This window comes from Hyperoodon ampullatus (assembly GCF_949752795.1).
Source record: "Hyperoodon ampullatus genome assembly, chromosome: 5".
Lineage (NCBI taxonomy): Eukaryota > Metazoa > Chordata > Mammalia > Artiodactyla > Ziphiidae > Hyperoodon > Hyperoodon ampullatus.
This window is the reverse complement of record NC_136918.1, coordinates 25,939,789-25,958,691: the sequence shown is the minus strand read 5'-3', so window position 1 is coordinate 25,958,691 and position 18,903 is coordinate 25,939,789. Positions and strand designations below refer to the sequence as shown.

Below are 18,903 nucleotides of genomic sequence, written 5' to 3'. Positions count from 1 at the left end.
GCCTGCACCCCCTGCATTGGAAGGTGAAGTCTTAACCACTGGACCATCAGGGAAGACCTTGTAGTTTTTACTAAGTAGCCCTGGTTATATAGCTTCATGCCATATAGAACGACACTGTTTTCATTCTTCTACATGGTGACACACCAGATATTTGAAGACAGCTAGCATCTTACCATCAAAACTTTTCCAGAACAAATATATCTCCAGAGTTTTTTTTTAACTCTTTTGCCTTTGAAAAAAAAGTGGCCCTTCCAACACCACTCTTGTCCTACATGCTAGGTTTTTTTCTCTGTAAATGCAGTGGTTCACAATCTATGCCTTTGTTTATAATCACATTAGCTACAATGAATTATATGGCCCAAGTAGAAATGCAAGAGGAACTTGAACATGAGGGGAAGACATGGGTATTTAGTAAGTGATGCCTCTACTGCAAATTCCAAATTTCACCTAACATCACAGCAGAAGATCTACCATTATAACCTTCCTCACTGTCAATCCTATACGTTTACTGATACTTCCAAGCATAATCACAGACACATATACACTATATAATATTCACACACAGAACAATATTAATATAGTAATAATATGGAGAAAACTTGATAGAGGAAAAATTATCAAATAATATGCTTACTGAAATATAGCTGAATCACAACCTTACACTGCAGGGGGAACATGCCTTGTGCTCAGGACCAAGGCTCTGGAGAAGATCTGCTGGATTCCAATCCTGGTTCTATCATTACCAGCTGTGTGACTCTGGGTAAGTACTTAACCTCTCTGATCCTTAGTGTCATCATTCACAAAATGGGAATAAGATTAGAACCTTTCTGTGTGAATTAAATAAGCCAATCTACGTAAAATATTAGAGTATTTGACTCATAGTTAGTGCTATAGATGTCTACGCTAATCATTATTACAATTAAATGTGCCATGAAAATGCAATTTCATTATTTGCTAAGACCAAGTCAGTCTTCCTTAAAAGCTTCCTCCATGCTAAGTTAAAAAGGGGAGGGAAAATGTAGTTTAACATTGAATTTACATATTCACATCATCATAATCTCTCCAGGCTGATTAGTCTCTTTAGGATTTTTTTAAACTCTATTGCACAGAGTTAAAATGTTGTGTCTTTTTCTCTTCTTGTGCTTGATCGACCTCTTCCTCTTCCCTTCAATTAACTTCAGGAAGATTACAGTTGTTCATCAAGTTAGTTCTAATGTTCCTAGCAGTCAAGGCAAAAAGGGAAACATGACTCATTATGAAAAAAGGAGGAAGCATGGCAGTGCCACAGGGAGCTAACAGTGATTTAGCTTTTCTCCTGCCTGTATGTGTCTGTATACCTAGAATGGAATCTTCTACCCTATTAGCACCAAGGCAAAACTCCCAATCTTGTTCTTGTGCATCGGACTTTCTCTAGAAGAATTCAGATATATCCCTTCCATTACCCTGATTCTCAGCCTTCTGTCCATCCAATGTCACAGCCCTTTAGAAACAGGACAATAAGGAGACTGCCATTGGGCCCACTGGGCAGTTTGCTACTTCAGTCCTGGCTGTTATCTTAGGCCAGGGTTTTTAGAGCATGAATAAATCCAGTCAGCTTCAGCTCTCTGGAAGGAAAGTTGTGCCATTTATTTGTTTAATCTCTCCAAAGCAGTCCAAAAGCATTACCTGGAGGTAGAACTTGAAATTGGATTTCTAGTCCCAAAGGACGATTGCTGCTAGAGTCAGCCTAAAACCCTAGCATGGAACAGGCACATTTGTAGTTAGAATCTATTAATAAACCGATGAAAGCTCACTGGTTAAAAGCCAAAGAATGCTATTTAATGCTCTCTTTTGCTTTTAATGGACTGAAACCCGTTAAGACACTGCTAAATAATATGGCAATTTTTTTCTTGCTGCTGATAGAGGGACAGTAACACACACACACACACACACACACACACACACACACAGTAGGTTAATTTCAATAGGCTCTACACCTAAAGCAGCTGGAATAGAGCAGAACCTAGAGTCCAGAGGGTCCAAGGAGTCCCAGAGAAAGGCTAGAGATGAAACTTGAGACATTCCCCTCAGACAGAACTTCCATGATTGCATTATCAACTTTTCCTGGGGCTATTAAACCAATAGAGCAAAAAATAGGCACATTTGGTCCACAAACAGAGACGGCCGGGGACAGGGGATGGAGGCTCCAAATGGCACAACAGATGTCTCGGGCCTCGCATACCAAGGTGCAGGCTTGGAAGGGCCCTTCCGGGGGTTCTAATGCTGAGAACAGCTGACTGAGTGCAAAAATGAGAGAAGTTAGGGGATGGAGTTTGAAAGCCTTGCCTCGTTCTTGAACTTCCCAGATGGGCTGTTTCATCTATTTTTGGAATCGTGATGTCAAAGCAACCAGCTGATGCAGTCATTTTGGTGAGATTTTTGCTTTGGGGACAACTGCCAGGATTCAGCTTCACTATCTAAACCTGGTTCTCTCTTCCCACCTAGGAACAGCTGTTTGTCTGCCCCACTCTATGCTACGGGCTGTCCTGGGTTGCAATGGCTTCCAGACAGTCAAAAAGTTATGGAGCTCCCAGTCTACTCAGACTGTGGCCTCCAAGTCAAGGGCATCTCTTGCTTCTGGTCATGGAGGTCTGTTCCTGATGGCCTTCCCTGTTGGTCTGGATTCACAACCTTCCTCTGAAAACAGGAGGCTATGCATTCATCTTTTATATACATTCCTAAAATTCTTTCACTTCAACACACGGCTCTAGTGTTTCGAGTCTTATACTAACTTGGGTTTAGGTCCTGCTTGCCTTCCTCACCATGATCAACGTGTTCTTCCTATTACAGTCCCAATTTCTCCCTTGATCTCCAAATCCTGTCCTGCCTTTTCTATGGCTGCTGTCAAATACCGCAGAGCAGAACAGACTAGAATAAAATACCACTGGGGCAGTTTCATTTCACAAAGATGGACAGAGCAAGAACACCCATCTCACATGACTGGCTGACATTGTGACTCTGTCACTCTGCCATCGTTTGGGTACCATCTTGGCCATCTCTGGTGCCCGTCTCAACCAACAGAGTAAGTTCAGTGAAAGGATATTGGGACATTAGAGGCTAGGTCATAAAAGGAATTTGAGCTTCAGCCTAGCTATCTTTTCAGAACCCAGGTGCCATGTTGTGAGGAGGCTAGGACACGTGGAAAGGCCACCAGTAGATGCTCTGGCAGACAGCTCCCACTGAGGTTCCCACAAAAAGGCAGCATCACTAACAGCCTGATCTGTGAGTGAGGAAGGTCTGGGGATGACTGCATCAAAAGCTGCCGTTCGACTGTAAGTACATGGGAGACAGCCCTCCACTGAAGCAAAAACTGCCTACTTGGGCTTCCCTGGTGGTGCAGTGGTTGAGAGTCCGCCTGCCGATGCAGGGGACATGGGTTCGTGCCCTGGTCCGGGAAGATCCCACATGCCACGGAGCGGCTGGGCCCGTGAGCGATGGCCGCTGAGCCTGCACGTCCGGAGCCTGTGCTCCGCAACGGGAGAGGCTGCAACAGTGAGAGGCCTGCGTACCGCAAAAAACAAAACAAAACAAAACAAAACAAAAAAACCTGCCTACTTAACCTCAGAATCATGAGAGATCTCATAACATGATACTAATAATACTACTAGTAAGATGCTCATCATCATGACAGATACTGATGATAAATGACAATTTTTTTCCCGTCACCAAGTTTTGAGTGGTTTGTTTTGCATGCACAGATAATTGGAAAAAATACCAAACAGCTGAATATTTAGAGGCCACTAGACCAGGGATATGCAAAGTATGGCCCGTGGGCCAAATCCAGCCTGCTGTGTGTTTTAGTAAATAAGTTTTATTGGAACACAGCTCATGCGTTTACATATTGGCAATGGCTGCTTTCATGCGACAGGGTCAGAGCTGAGTAGCTGTGACAGAGATTGCATGACCCACAAAGGCTGAAATACTTAATATCTGGACCCTGTACAGAAAAGGTTTGTTGAACTCTGATAGACAAATGGCTGACTTTTCCATCTTTGTTTTTTTTTTTTTTTTACTTTTAACAGTGAGTATTCACCATTTTGCAACCTAATTACTTGTATCCTATCCAACTATGTAAAATTTTATATAAATTTGCACTCTGCAGTCAAACCTACACATATACACTCAAGCATTTCAGAAAAGCTTTCATTAAATTAAAACACGCCACAGAGATTCTAAACAGCCATACATGTGGTTTTCATGATGCTAATGTTGGATTGAGTATGAATGAGGTACCCAAAAGTAAATTTGCACATTGACCAAACCAGGGAGTAGGGCACATTACAGTAAATGTTTTATTTTTCTTTCTGGAATAAGAAGACAACTGATAAAACTGGCAACTCCTGGCTGTGCAGAAATTTACATTGGGTGGAATTTTGATGAAGCTAAAAACAAAGACTTTCTGAGGTTTTTAAGTAAAGGCAAATAATTTTAACAGCACCTAAATTAAATTAATCTGATGACAAAGTACCCGCAAATTGAATGGGCCTTCTTGATGGATTCTAGATGTGTTCTACGTGAAAAAAGTACTTTGTTAATCAAGTCCCACTTGGTTTCTTTCCTTCATTACTCTTTGCATTATAAAAATTTAAATTTCTGCAAGATATAACTCAAAAAAAACTATCTTGCCTTCCCCCATTAATTGCAAGTTTGATGGAAGATGTCACCTTTACCCTTTTGAAAAAAGTGAATAATAGAGGACAGAAATACTCAAGGAATTTGACAGCCATGCCAAGTAAATTATTCTATGGCTATTCCAACCACAGCTATTTGATTTGTGGTTTTTTAACACAAAGGCCTATAATCGGGTTAGAATCCTGGATTACTTTGAAGTAAGAAATTGGTGTTCACCTACTGTCTCAAAACCCTTTTTAAGATCCATTCATCTTTCAGGGTGACGATTAGCCACCCCCTCTTCCTAGGGCACAAAAGTTAACACATCCTGGTACCTCAAAATAACTAAGAGACAAATCCAACATCACTAACATGTTTTTCCAAATATTTGGCAAATGAGAGATTTATGAAATATTTCTACTAATAGGGAGATAAATATGATTTCTATCTCATTTCTGATACAGTCTTCTGCAAAGAAAATTCCTTAAAATGGGGACGTCAGTAATTTACAAATTAATATGATGACCTATGGAAATTTTAAAAGCTATATAAATAACAAGTACACTGTTTCACCAACTTTATAGAGCAAACTATTTATGCCCCTGAACTTTAGACTACATTACCTTATTTTTAAATACCACTATAAACTGATCTAGAATGTCTTAGTAACACAGGAAGAAGCTTGCATTTACGGGCCCTGAATCAATCCTTTCTAAGTTATTGGATTTTCAATTACCAAAATTACTGTACTAAATATCACCTTAGTTGCCTGAAAGAATTAAAGCACTTTCCAAACTAGAAATTCCTAGAAGGTAATACATGTCCTGCCAGACTCTAATCCCTTCCACTGTAGGCAGTTGTTTGTTTGTTTTTTTTGCTGTACGCGCGCGGGCCTCTCACTGCTGTGGCCTCTCCCGTTGCGGAGCACAGGCTCCGGACGCGCAGGCTCAGCGGCCATGGCATCTTCCTGGACGGGGGCACGAACCCGTGTCCCCTGCATCAGCAGGCGGACTCCCAACCACTGTGCCACAAGGGAAGCACTGTAGGCAGTCTTGTGGTATCTTTATTTGATAATTTTGTATATTCATTTAGAAAAATTAACATTTGACTGCCAAAAAAGCCCAGTGGGGTAGGGTTAACAAGGGCTAGCAGAGGATCAAGGGGTTTGCTGCCTACAAGGAGATCACAAGGCTGCAGGGATCAGAACTCAGTTCCAATCTTAGCTCTGCCTCTTACAAACGTGTTGACATCAGTGAAGTTATTTCACTCAGAATCTGGTTTCTTGAACTGTAAATTAAGAGTTAGATTCTCCTATAACCTTCACTAGCCTCTAACATCGAATTTCTAAACCTCTTTGTTTTAGTCTTTTCTTCTTGCTCCTTCACTAAAGTGAATTACGAGAGGACAGGAAGAAATACTGAATATGCCCTAAATGTTTAAGTGAAACACTTCATCTAAGGAGTTGTTTTAGGGATTGCCACCCTTGACGTGTTTAGCAGTGTGGTTAGTAGTATTTGTGAACCCTCTACCTCCCTCCTATGAAAGGATCATTCCAGTTGCTCTAGACTTTCATGGCAGTATATCTGCTGTTTTCCCCTGACAAATCATTTCCTACTCTGGATTATATTTTAGTTTCATTTCTTGTTTTCCAACCAGACTGGAGTCACCCTGGAAGTAGACCACCTATTCTATACCTTACTTTGCAGTCCTGCAGTATCTTAAAATATTGCAAAATTATTTGAATAGCAATGAGTGGGTGTGAATGAATGGGTGGATGAAAGAACAAATAAATACCCTAGAGTTCAAGAGTCAGAGCTCAAATCTCTGACCAGTTCAGAGAAGGATGGGAAAGGTTTTCTTTTCCACAAGCTTTTCTACTTCCTGAGCAGCATGAAATAAATGCACTATTTTTTTCTGGTTTTACTTAATTCTACCAGAGAGCTGGCAAGGAAAGAGAAAGCCAGGCAAAAAATAAGATAAGGTCCAAATGGGTAAGTATCCTGACTGCTACACATTCTGCATCTTGACCTTCACCTTGGAGTTTGGCCAGGCACCAGCTGTTAGTCTGAGGGTAATTGACTTGAGCAATCATGTAAGTATAAAATGCTGTCAAGGCTGCCTGCAAACTGAGTCATAGCAAAAGCAAAGCAAAGGCTGTGTACTGGCCGCATGGCACAGACTCTACCCCACTGAGTTAAATATGCTCTCTGCCCTCAAATTTAACCTGATACCAATGACACAACTTGGTTAGTACATCGTCAATCTAACTCAATAGAGCTTTTTAAAATGTTCTTCACTCTCATTAGAAACTGAAGTAGCAGGGTAATTTAATGATGAATCTGAATGTAATTAAGTTAATTAAAATAGCAACTTAATTTTATGCTGTCTCTGGGAAATGTTCAACCCAAGGGTTGCACATTCAAATTCTGAGTTACACTGGTTAATATCTTTGATGTGTATTATAAAGTAGTTAAATGTAATAGAGTTCAATTAGTAAAATATATTGACTCTAGGCGTTGAAATTGGTACTATATATTTTGGGAGTGTGTTAGTTTTCACTGTTAAAAGAATTCTTAGGATGATATTCCTGAAAATAAAATTAATACATCACTTTATTGACAGTTTTAATGTAAAACTGCTAGTGGCTGGGATAAAGACATATGGGATGAAGGTGTATGCTCCATCAAGGAGGTGAAACTTTGATGGGGTTGACAAGTCGGAAGATGCACTCAATAGGTGCTAGGATGGAACTTACACAGAAGCCTGGAAATGGGAATCAGCCAGGCAAAGAAGGTGATTCTATCTGTACATGTTTGTGCACATCCATACACCTATCACTGGCACACAACGTGTGGATCCTCTGTGCCTCGGTAGGTGATACATGGGATGAGGTGAGGTATAAGGGAGGATTTTTCGAAGCAAAAGAACATATGCACCTTGCCCTGGATTCTCAAGTAATTTTGTTGCACTGGAGTTCAACAGAGACATGAAGGACAGCCAGAAATGGTAGGCAAAGGTCAGACCACAGAAAAGTTCTGATGCCATGTTTAAGAGTCTGGAATTCATTGAACATAAATGCAAGTATAATTTTTAATTTAAATATCTGTTTCAGTTTTTGTTTTACTAAGAATTCAGTAGAAACTTTATGGCTCCTGACTGTAAGAAATGTGCTGCTAACATGTTTTGTTTCACATTCGTTTCATGTCTATTACTATTAGATATTAAACCCTTCAGTTTTCCACTTTGGAGACAAAGTTCTCTCATGGTCCACGTGTTTTTTACAGGTGCTCACTTCATGTTCTGTCATATTTGATTATTGTTAAACTTTTTTGTTACAGTTAAGAGTCTAACATTAACAATTATTATTTTGCAGTTGAAATATTTTATCATTATATATGCTTATGTACACTTGATTCCTAAGAAGAACATAAAAATATGGGGAAAAACACTCCATTAATTAAAAAACACACACAAATGCACACATAGATACAGATGTTTCCAGAAGTGTAACAGCTGTAGACAAAGCCACTGGGAGTTTTAATTTAGTTCTTAAAATTCATCCAGATGTCTGTTATTTCATAGATACTGGTTAGGTGTTTAGCTTATCATTTATTTTATTCAATTTGGTATTTCTTAAAAAAAGACAGTCACATACACGAAGTGTGTACAGATACATACACACACACACACAAGTCAGGGACCCTGTTGCTTTGAACCATAACATAAATTATGTCTAGCTTGTCAGTTTAGTTTTAATTCCCCTCCTACCATGCACACCATACCCCAGCCCTTGACCATGGATAGAAAACAGGTTCTTTAGGAAACGTAGGTCCTCACTGCTTCACTCATTCATTATGTTTAGGAAGACAACATGTTCCTGTCCAGATGAAGAATTTTTTGTGAAATTCTTCTGCGATTCAAGGATTGGGTTTGTATAATGTATCTGGGTCAAAGCTTTTATCAGCACAATACCATTCATCTTGATTTCCTCAGGCACAAAAAGAACGGGATAGAATATTGTTTGTGATTTCCACATCAACGTAATGTATGATCTGTCATCACTGATTCATACACAAGGATCCTGGAACCACAATATTCAAATAAGCATCCAGAGTTTGTGTATGTGTTTCCTTTCTGAATTCCCCTTCTCTTTTTTAATCTCTCTAGAGATCTGCTACCAGCACATTCTGCTGGTACTTATCACACATCTTGAGCAGGGAACACTTGGTAAAGGCTCTTTCTTTGACCAGTCAGAAGCATGTCATGAGCCAGCGCTAGGAAAAGAAAAACCACTTAAGGCAACAGTGGTCTCTCAACAGTGCTTCAACTCCTGTGCCAAGATGCTGGCAATGGGGTCCTTAATTGTATTAATGACTGTTCCAGGGAATCTTTTTTTGGGAAAATGGGTGAGAAAAGAAAGACCCCAGGAGCCAGCACAATTTCCACTCCGCCAAGAGGGGCATGTTTAAGTTGCTACACCAGATCTGTAAGTGCTGATAGAAATGTTTCCCTTTTCAAATGACTTCGTATTGCCTCTGAAAGGTCAAAAGAGCTATGGCTTCATAAGCCACAAAAGCATGTGTTCCTATTCTTAAAGAAAATGGGCAATGCTGATCATGAAGACCTGGTGTAGTGGGGTATTTCAGGAACCGGTATTAAAGACAGAATCTTGCATATCAATAAATATGTATGTAAAATATTTATATAATAAAATACCATCTGATATATTCCATACTATATCATACATAGAAATGTATAACACAATTTCAAAGATGCATGGCTTTCTGATGTCAAACCCAGCTTGTATTCTGTTATAATTTGCAACACTTGGGACCTTTGTCTGAAGCCTTTGTCAAGAAAAGCAAACTTTTCCCAACTTCCTTATGAAAACAGAAACAAAGCGAATTCTCTCTTGTCCTCCGCTGAAAACTATGTGTCTGTTTTCTAAATGAAATTGGACTGGTTTTTCCTTACAAACTACTCATCTACTACTTTTATTTCCAGGTCACCATTCTCATGATTTAGCTTCTACTTAAATGGAAAGGAAAAAAAAAGTGTGTGCTTAGCACTGCCTGGCACTGGGCCTGATGTTAACAGCTGGCTTGAGAGGATAAGGCTCGGGAAAGGAAAGACCCCAGACTCTGTGACCTTATAAAATTGACTGACATTCACAAAGAGGCTGTGTTTCCTAATGTATTTATTTGTAGTCACTGGATATCACTTTCCGTTGGATACCTTCTTTATCATTAGAAAAGTCTCCATCACTCTAAGTATAAATAATTTGAATTCCAATAAACACTTAGAATCAATTATTAATTCAGAGTAAATAAATGTTCCTTTGCATTCATAGACCTTTTCAAAAATAGATTCAAAAGTATTTCACTCTTGGCACCTTTGGGTCAGGTAAATACAACATCCCTGGATGATAATTTTGAATTGTGAAAAAGAAAAAGAGAGGGGAATATTGATACAAAGAAGACTGAATCATAAGAGAGAAAAGTGCAAATTTAACTTATAACATAGTAGCTTTATCTAATGACTATATTTGCAATTCGCTGAGACTTGAGAGAATTATGTAATAGAACCAGGGAGAAATGTTCTCAGATCTTACCAAGTAGATGACTATCGGAAATCTAAAACTCAATAGGCTAATTAACTCCTGATTGATAGTCACTGAAGGAACATTAGAAATGTCAAGTCTTCTTTACCTGTGTAACCAAGGAATCCCAAAGGAAGCAAACAAACAACAAACAAACTTTAGGAGTTAGACTTGATGACCTTTAAGAAAACCTGCTACTCTGAAATTTGATGAGCAATATCTCAGAATTCTTTGGATTAATGAGAACCATTGTTCTTTCATGCAATCAGGTATTCACAAATAAAAAATTCTAGAGGTTTGTTTTTAATTCAAGAACAAGAGCACAAAACTGATTGCTTCAGGTTTTAAAACTACTTATTATCTTTTACACAAAAAGTACACTTTAAAGAAAAAAGATAAATAAAAGGATTATGCAAGTATGTACTCTAAATGAGCATATCATCTGGCCATAAGAAAAGGTAAAGACATAAAACTTATATGTGAACAAGAATAAGATAGGGCAGTTAGGAAGATATGGATTCTTATGGGACTTCGTAGGCACAACGAAGAAGAGAAAAGTGACACACTTTAAGGGAGAAATTTAGAACAGTATAAGAAAGAAAGATGCAGGTGGATCATATGTCTAGTGGAGAATATTGCAGGTGAACAACAGAAGAAAACTTTGGAAAGGCAGGTTGTGATCAAACCATGGGGGACCATGAGGTCCAGCATAAAGGCACAATGAAGGTTTCTGAGTGGGTTACTGCTGTGCTTTATATACTGTCTAGTATAAATGGGCAGTAGAATGAAGGATATGGTTGTCAAGGGACCAGAATGTAGGCAGTTGGACTTGCATGGAGGCTAGGACAATGGTAGGAGTAAAACTGAGACCCATGAGGCCAGGTTATGTGTAGAAACCATGTGTGAAAGAGTGAAGGACATCTTCTGGGAATGTGAGGGGAGTGGGTTCCAACCACTGAATGGATGGGTGGACTGAGATAGGAAGAAGAGGCTAAGATGGATAGAAGATTTCACGTCTATGAGCTCCAGGACCAAAAATAAAAATCGAGCAGACAGGATGGAGAGAAAGTTGGGGAGGATGGTCAAAGTTAGGCTTTTTTTTTTTTTTTTGAACCTGCAAAATAGAGGTGTTAACAAACCATCCAAGTGAGTGACCCATAAGCCTTAGATATCAGGTCAGGGATTTCCCTAGTGGCTCAGTGGTTAAGAATCCTCCTGCCAATGCAGGGAACACGGGTTCAAGCCCTGGTCCGGGAAGATCCCACAGGCCGTGGAGCAACTAAGCCCGTGCACCACAACTACTAAGCCTGTGCGCCACAACTACTGAGCCTGGGCACCTAGAGCTTGTGCTCCGCAACAAGAGGAGCCACCACAATGAGAAGCCCGTGCACCTTAACGAAGAGTAGCCCCCGCTCGCTGCAACTAGAGAAAGCCCGCATGCAGAAACAAAGACCCAATGCAGCAGAGTTTTAAAAATAAATAAATAGATAAAGTGTATTAAAAAAAAGAAATCAGGTCAGATTTTAGGAGAAGAACAAGGCTGGAGATGTGGAATGCTGAGACTCCAACACAGGGATGGTGGAAGCCATGGTGGGATGTGGTGCTTTATTGCTCATTAATATCTGTCCCCTTCCCTGAAGAAGATTATTCTTCCCTGCCCTTTATAATCAGGCTTGATCATGTGACTCGCCAAGGAAAGGGATAGGAAAGTTAAGTCACTTGCATTAAAAAGCTTTAAAAGCCTATTGATTCACACCTTTCTTTTTTCCTCTTCCATAGAACTGGTAATGCCCAGCTAGTGACTGCTTCATTAGCCTGGCCCTAGAGTTAAATTAACAAAGGAAGAAAAAAACAAAAACCATAGCTGCTCTGTAGGGTGTGAGAGAAATAATTAGTGGCTGTAAAAGCCACCAGGAGTTGGCAGTTGTTTATTACTGCAGATTCACCTAGCCTAACCTAATGGATAGGTCATAGGAATGAATAAAATTGTCCTGAAAGGGAAAGTAAAGAAAGACCAGTGGATGACTTCACACAAGACTTAATGCAACAATGGCGAATGTGTCATTTCACAGGAAAAAAAAGTCAATTGAGCAATATTTGCCAAGTTACTTTAAGCATAATTTCTTAAGTTTTGTCATTACTTTTTCTGTATAGAAAACTTGCATTAAAAAAAAAAAACGAGGGGAGGGATAAATTAGGAGTTTGGGATTAACAGATACTACTATATGCTACTGTATATAAAATAGATAAACTACAGGACCTACTGTGTAGCACAGGGAACTATATTCAGTATCTTGTAATAACCTATAATGGAAAAGAATCCAAAAATTATATATATATATATATATATATATATATATGTATATATGTACGTATATATATAAACCAAATCACTTTGCTGTGTACCTAAAACTAACACAACATTGTAAAGCAACTATACTTCACTTAAAAAAACAAAAACAAAAAAAAAAACCTTGCTAAATCAGACAAAGTTATTCTGGTCACTTTTGGAAATGTTTGCTCCATGAAATATTCTGTGAACGAATAGCAATCACCCTCCCGTACCAACAACTTTGAGTGTTCAAAATATTTTTTTAAATATTACTTTTACCTGTAAATTTTTCTTTGTGTAAATTCACCAAACACTCCTCATTAGATTGTAGGAACTAAAATTATTTATTAACATTAGGAAGTGTCTTTTTGCCTAGCAGTAGGGGAACAAGGCTATCTGGGAGCAGCTGGTGGTGGATCACGGAATTGCTCACCACTCCAGCCTGCAGACTGGTAGAAGGAGGGGAAAAGAATCCCAAGATCACGAAGTTAGTGACAGAGACCTTAGCCCTCATGTAAGCCCAAATATGTAGACATATTTATTAGCCTAAGGCAGCAATTTAAGCCCATAATACATGATTTAGGAATTTAGAAGGAATTGTTTGTCTACATTCTCTTTTTGTAAGTAGATTTGGAATGAGAATTTGGTTTTTATGAGTATTCTATTTCTTGTGTTTTAAAGAATCCCAGGAAAACCTCCAAAACAATTTTTAAATTCAAGTCTATACCACTTCTTGCTTTCTTTTTTTTTTTTTTTTTTACCATTTTTGCCTAAACTTCTCTTAAGATTCTTGTCTATCACATCACTGTATACTCAAGCACAATTGGCCTACATATATATTAAATTCTTATTAAGAACAATTTGTTAAAATTAGTGAAAGTGATTTAATGTCTCTATACCTTTTATGCATGGATAAGTCCACAAGCCACAAAAAACTTTTTACACTAAGTAGAAAGGTTACAATTTTTTATTATTAAAAAAATATGTGGTCTTTGATATCAGAGTCTTCTCTCTTTCCCCTTCTGCCTCTGAGGATTTAACTGTTGTAAGAAACTAGCTCAGAGACCCATCCTGTTTTCAGAGCTGTGCTCCTTCCCAATCAGTATGAGGACACAGGCAATAATAAAAAGGACAAGTAATAGCTTTAAGAAAACTCCAATTTGTCAGCATAGGTGCCTCGGATTCATACTGCAATACGAATGGGCTAAGAGTCTAGGCAATTCCAGGAGCTTTCTTGGGCTACTTCTCATAGGTAGTTTTGCAGAAATCCCAGATAAGGATCGAGTTTGGCTTAAAACACCTAGTGAGTGTGCTGGAATCGTTACTCTTTCAACCTGTATGACCTGTTTCTTTGTGGGTAGAGGTCCCCTTGGATCAGGAAGCCAATCCCTTCCAGATGCCCATCACTTCCTTACTTTGGCTTTAAGATATTTTTACTAAATTTTCATATTTTATTATCCCTCTGTCCTTCTGGAATTTTCTCTAGCTCCAGCTAGAAAGGGCACTTCACCATTTCAACACCATTCCAACCACTAGGTGAATCTGGCATCCTCACTAGGATTCTGTCTTTCTTATGTAGGTTCTCTCCCACAACCTAGTCCAAACTAGTTTCCATTCATCCTCCAAGAGGACAGAGCCTTTCCACTCTAGTCTCTCAGGTGAGGGATGGAGGTATGTATTCGTAACTCACTTATGTAATGGAGATGACACACAAGGGAGCACTTCTTAAGCCCAGTCAGCAGCTCTACCCACCATGTACATATATATTTTTTTAAATGGCATGCATCTCAGTGTAACAGGGATTTTTTTTTGCATTTTTAAAGAGAAATCAAGGTAATCCAAACAGCCATTATTGACAAAAATGTCTAGGAGTAGAAGAGTCTGTCAAGGAGCAAAAACTTTACATCAAACTCATCTCTTTATATCAAACCTTTTACATCAAATTTACATCTTTATTCTTCCTACCTACTGTCTTTTGGCAAATGAAATATATTTCTCTATGGTGAGTATGGCTTTAGGGATCCCATCCCAGATGCCAATATCTGGGAGCAGAAATTACCCTCACCTGCTTCAAGACTAATCATTTCCCCTACAGCCCCCCAAATAGGGTGGTGACTTTTCAATTAATGGAGAAAAGAATAATGTGTTCCCTACAAGGTTTTACATCTAAATTAATAAGACGGTATAATTCAGCTCTTGCTCTGGATACCAAAGAAATGAACATGACAATTTTTTTTCCCCCTTTATATGTTGTGACACAAAACCGGATGAATCAGAGAATCAAAGGGATGAAAGAAAATGCAGCCAACAGACATTTTACTCAGCACCTACCCTGCATCAGACAGGTGCTAGGGTACAAAGATGATGAGAGGTCACTCAGCCTCAGAGAGTATACAGGGTACTCAGGAAGGAGGCATGATGCATGCACCAATAATATTCAGATGAAGTATATAAAATGTGTTGTGGGAACTCACAGAGGACACTGTCGTCCCTTACAGATTTGCACAGGAGCAAGCATCTCTCCAGATCCTTTGAGGACTATGTATTATATGTCTCATGGGTGTGCCACATGTAATAACGTTGCTTTAATCTGTTGCATTGGTTCACTGTTGATTTTATATTTTCATCAGCCAGGGCCAGAAGATCTCTTCTAGTTAAGACATTACCATCAATGACAATATAAATGCTTCCTGACCACTGCTATTTGTAGGGGCTGGAAAGCAACTGGCACATACCAGCCCTTGTATTCTTAGAAGGTGATTTATTAAATGGATGTGTGTACATCCATGAATCACACGGGATCTCTTTTTATGTAAGTTTCAAGGACCAGTGGTCTTATGTTTTTAAATGCCAGCTTATGGAAACCCCACTGGCTTCCCCTTCCGTGAATAAACTGGTTGCTTGAGGAGCTATCCCAAGGGACCATTCAGAGGCCGTTGTTTCACTGTGAAGACTGTTAAAAAGAACAATTGGTATCAATAACACTTACCTGTGTATGCAGAGGGAAGGTTACCCAGCCATAACAAGCCCAGCTTCACACAGCCACTACTTAAAACAATGCAATGTTTGGGATTTATGAGAATAAACCCTGTCAGTAATGATGCCCTTATGGGGGCCTTCTTGATTCATTTGGCATATTCTGCTGTGTACTCACAGTTAAATCAAATCTGCCATGCAGTTATAGGCTAACGTGCTTGCATACAAGATGCAAATGATACACACTGGAAAGGTTCACTTCTCAAAAAGAGGTATGGCTTTAAATGCCCTTCTGACTCTTGTGTTCCTCTAAAACAGCCATAGGACTGTTTCCAATGCAAAATCTGCAACATTACTAGTGATTATCGTCATCGCTCAAGGGTACTGGAAAAATGAGGGGGAAGCATTACCATTACATAGAAAGATGGATCAAGCATGAATCAAGGTGGAAGGAACATCAGCAACAGATAGTCAGGCAAGGGAAGGAGCCCCCGAACAACAAGGATGAGGACGACAATAACACAACAAAGAGCATCGCTTAACCTGTTTTGTCAGAGCTGGTATTGATGGTATTGGTAGTGATGGAGGTGAAGGTAGTCTTTGCGCTGTCCTTGGCAGTTACAGATTTCTGCTTATTTTTCATGGCTTCCAGTGCTTTGAGCTTCTTGGCATGTTTCGTGCCTTTGTAGTGGGCCGCAGCCTGGCTCTACAAAGGAGAACAAAATGAACCATGCAATCAGGCTCATTTCTAAACTGGCATTCTCTGTATTACTGCAAATACAGACACCCTTTCAATAATAGGTACCATTCATGCTAAGTCTGGCTGTGGTCAAACGGTGGGGTTCTATTTAGAATGATGCTATGAAGCAACGGGAATCAAGTATTAAACCTCTGGATGGAAGGAAGAAATATTCTATTGCTTCTCTTCAGAGAAATGTAGATGAACACTAACATATCAACAACATTTTCTTTGTGGAGTGGGATAAAAAAATAAGAATTTACAACTGTATTGCCTTTGTTCTGTCACAGAAGATGCTGGGCTCCCAAAGATTAACAAGGGCCCTAGAAAGAGTAGCTCTCACCTCCTTGACTCCAGAAATGTGTTTCTCCTTCTACAATGTGTCTTATTAATACAGGACCCAACATGTGTCTACCAGGAAAAATTCACCATTAACAAGGGAAATAGGCACCCTGGAGGTTGAGATGGGAGTGTGAGAGTTCAAAATCAAATGCACTGCCAAAGTCCAAATGGAGTATATGGAAGCTGGGCAATTTTACAATTCTTTCTTTCTCTTTGCTTCCCACAGAGGGTAGTTTGGAAAGTTCAAGGTACTCTTTCAATACGTGTGTCCTTTGTGCCCTAGTCCATTGCCAGGAGGATCCAGTGCGTTTTGAACACTTCATGCGGCCAATGCAATACTTTTGCCTTTGCTTTCTGAGATTTCTATAAATAGTAATATATATTTTCTCAAGTTTATATTTTCTTAACCTTATCTTTTGGTATTGGAGAGACAATGAGATAGAAAATCATCTTAAAGAAATATATATTTATTAATGTTGAGTTATTGGTGATGAAGGGGAAGCCTTTGTGGCTTAGGGTGAGGTGGAAGTGGGCAGGGAGATTCTTAGATTAGGTTTTCCAGCTCAAAACCTTTAAAACTATCACCTCACAAGGAAGAAATCTCGGTGGAGGACTAATTCTGTATAGTATCTATGCATCACTTCCCATGACTTATTTAAACTCAATGCTCCATTTTGCCAGAAAAATGCACATTGACCTCTTCATCACAGCAACTGTGGTAGGTAGGGTGTTGCAGTATAATATATTTTTATAAGTAGATAAATATATAATCCACACCTTCATTTGCATCATTCTGACAAGTATCCTCAAAGGACTAGGTACCTTTATTGAAAGAACACTGGACAAGGAAATTGTATATTAGAAACAGTTTGAACAGAGAGGACACTCATGCATGTTTTCCAACAACACATAACATCAAAAGACATAGTGTGAGTCAAAATATGAAGTTAAGACTTACTATAGTTAATTGAGGAACCAGTGATAGATTGGATTGGTTTGATTCTACATGGAAAATGCTATTTTGATGGACAGAGCGGTGTCCCTTTTTTCTCCTTTCTGATTTATTTCCAATAATTCAAATCCTTTGGGTATATCTTTTGAGGGCATGATGCTGTAATCAATTAATTCCACAATATATAATTGGTCATCTTCTCTAGACAGCTGATGATGTACTTTCCCTTAAAGCAAGGTTCACCTCCTACTCCTGGTATAGAAGTGAATGCTTTATATATAATGCATAGTAAAATATAAGGTTGAGATGAACAGTGCTATCCCCACATATACCTTCAAAATATACATTTTGTACATATACGTTCATTCTAAGGTTCCTGGCAAATCTATATTCTCAGTGGTATTTCAAATCAGATATGACTTTGTTTTAATACACCATAGGACCAGGTGAATGTCACTATTTTAGATATTAAGACGTTTACTCCAAAAGAATCCTGACAGTTAAGAGTGTACATATATCCCGCGCCCCCTGGCTGAAAAACAAAACAAAACAAAACAAAAAAAAAAACCTCTGCACAGATACAGCTAAGCCAATGCTTCCAACAAGTGAAATGGCTCAGGGAGGTGTGGGGAAAAGAGAGTGATCAAATTACCAATAGTTGGTAGGCTCCCAATCGAGACCCCTGATATATTAATAGGCAAAACAAAAGAAGACAATATGCACACTCACTTGTTAATTGAATAATAGTCCCAAAGCACCCTGATAACAATTAAAAATATCTGCTATTTAAAAAAAAGCAAGTGAGCCTCCCACAAATTTGAAAAGAAAAAGTTGAATGGTATGGAGGTCCAAAATGCTATGGAGAGACCAAGGCATGTAGAATTTCGGGGGAAATGTTGGATATAGTGGAGGCTGATTGGGGTAGCCTCAATGTGATTGTGGTGGTGTAGGGTGTGTGTGTGCTAGGGGTAGATGTCGATATACAAGTTAGAAACAGAATGTAGACAGATAACCCTTCTGGATACTGTAAATTTTCTTTGTCATTGATCTTTATGTTTGTATAATTTATTGGACTGTTCTTGGGTTCTACTGGTATTAATTTTAATATCTATGTATACTGTCCCCTGAACTTCTTTTTTTTGTATTCTTTTCCACTATGGTTTATCATAGGATGTTGAATATAATTCTCTGTGCTATACAGTAGGACCTTGTTGTTTATCCATTCTCTATATACAATAGTTTGCATCTGCTAATCCCAAACTCCCAATCCTTCCTTCCCCCACCCTTCTTCCCCCTTGGCAACCACCAGTCTG

General features: G+C 39.0%; 1 protein-coding gene across 2 annotated transcripts in view; it reads right to left on the bottom strand.

Moving 5' to 3' along the window:
- The window catches only part of ZNF385D (zinc finger protein 385D), a gene marked incomplete at its 5' end in the record, with an annotated part of 942,221 nt that overhangs the window by 75,233 nt on the left and 848,085 nt on the right, over window positions 1-18,903 (bottom strand). For both annotated transcript variants that reach the window (XM_079704335.1, XM_079704336.1), the window contains one exon: window positions 16,101-16,263. In XM_079704335.1, coding sequence (XP_079560461.1) covers window positions 16,101-16,263 — 163 coding nt within the window. The remainder of the gene's footprint in view (window positions 1-16,100; window positions 16,264-18,903) is intronic.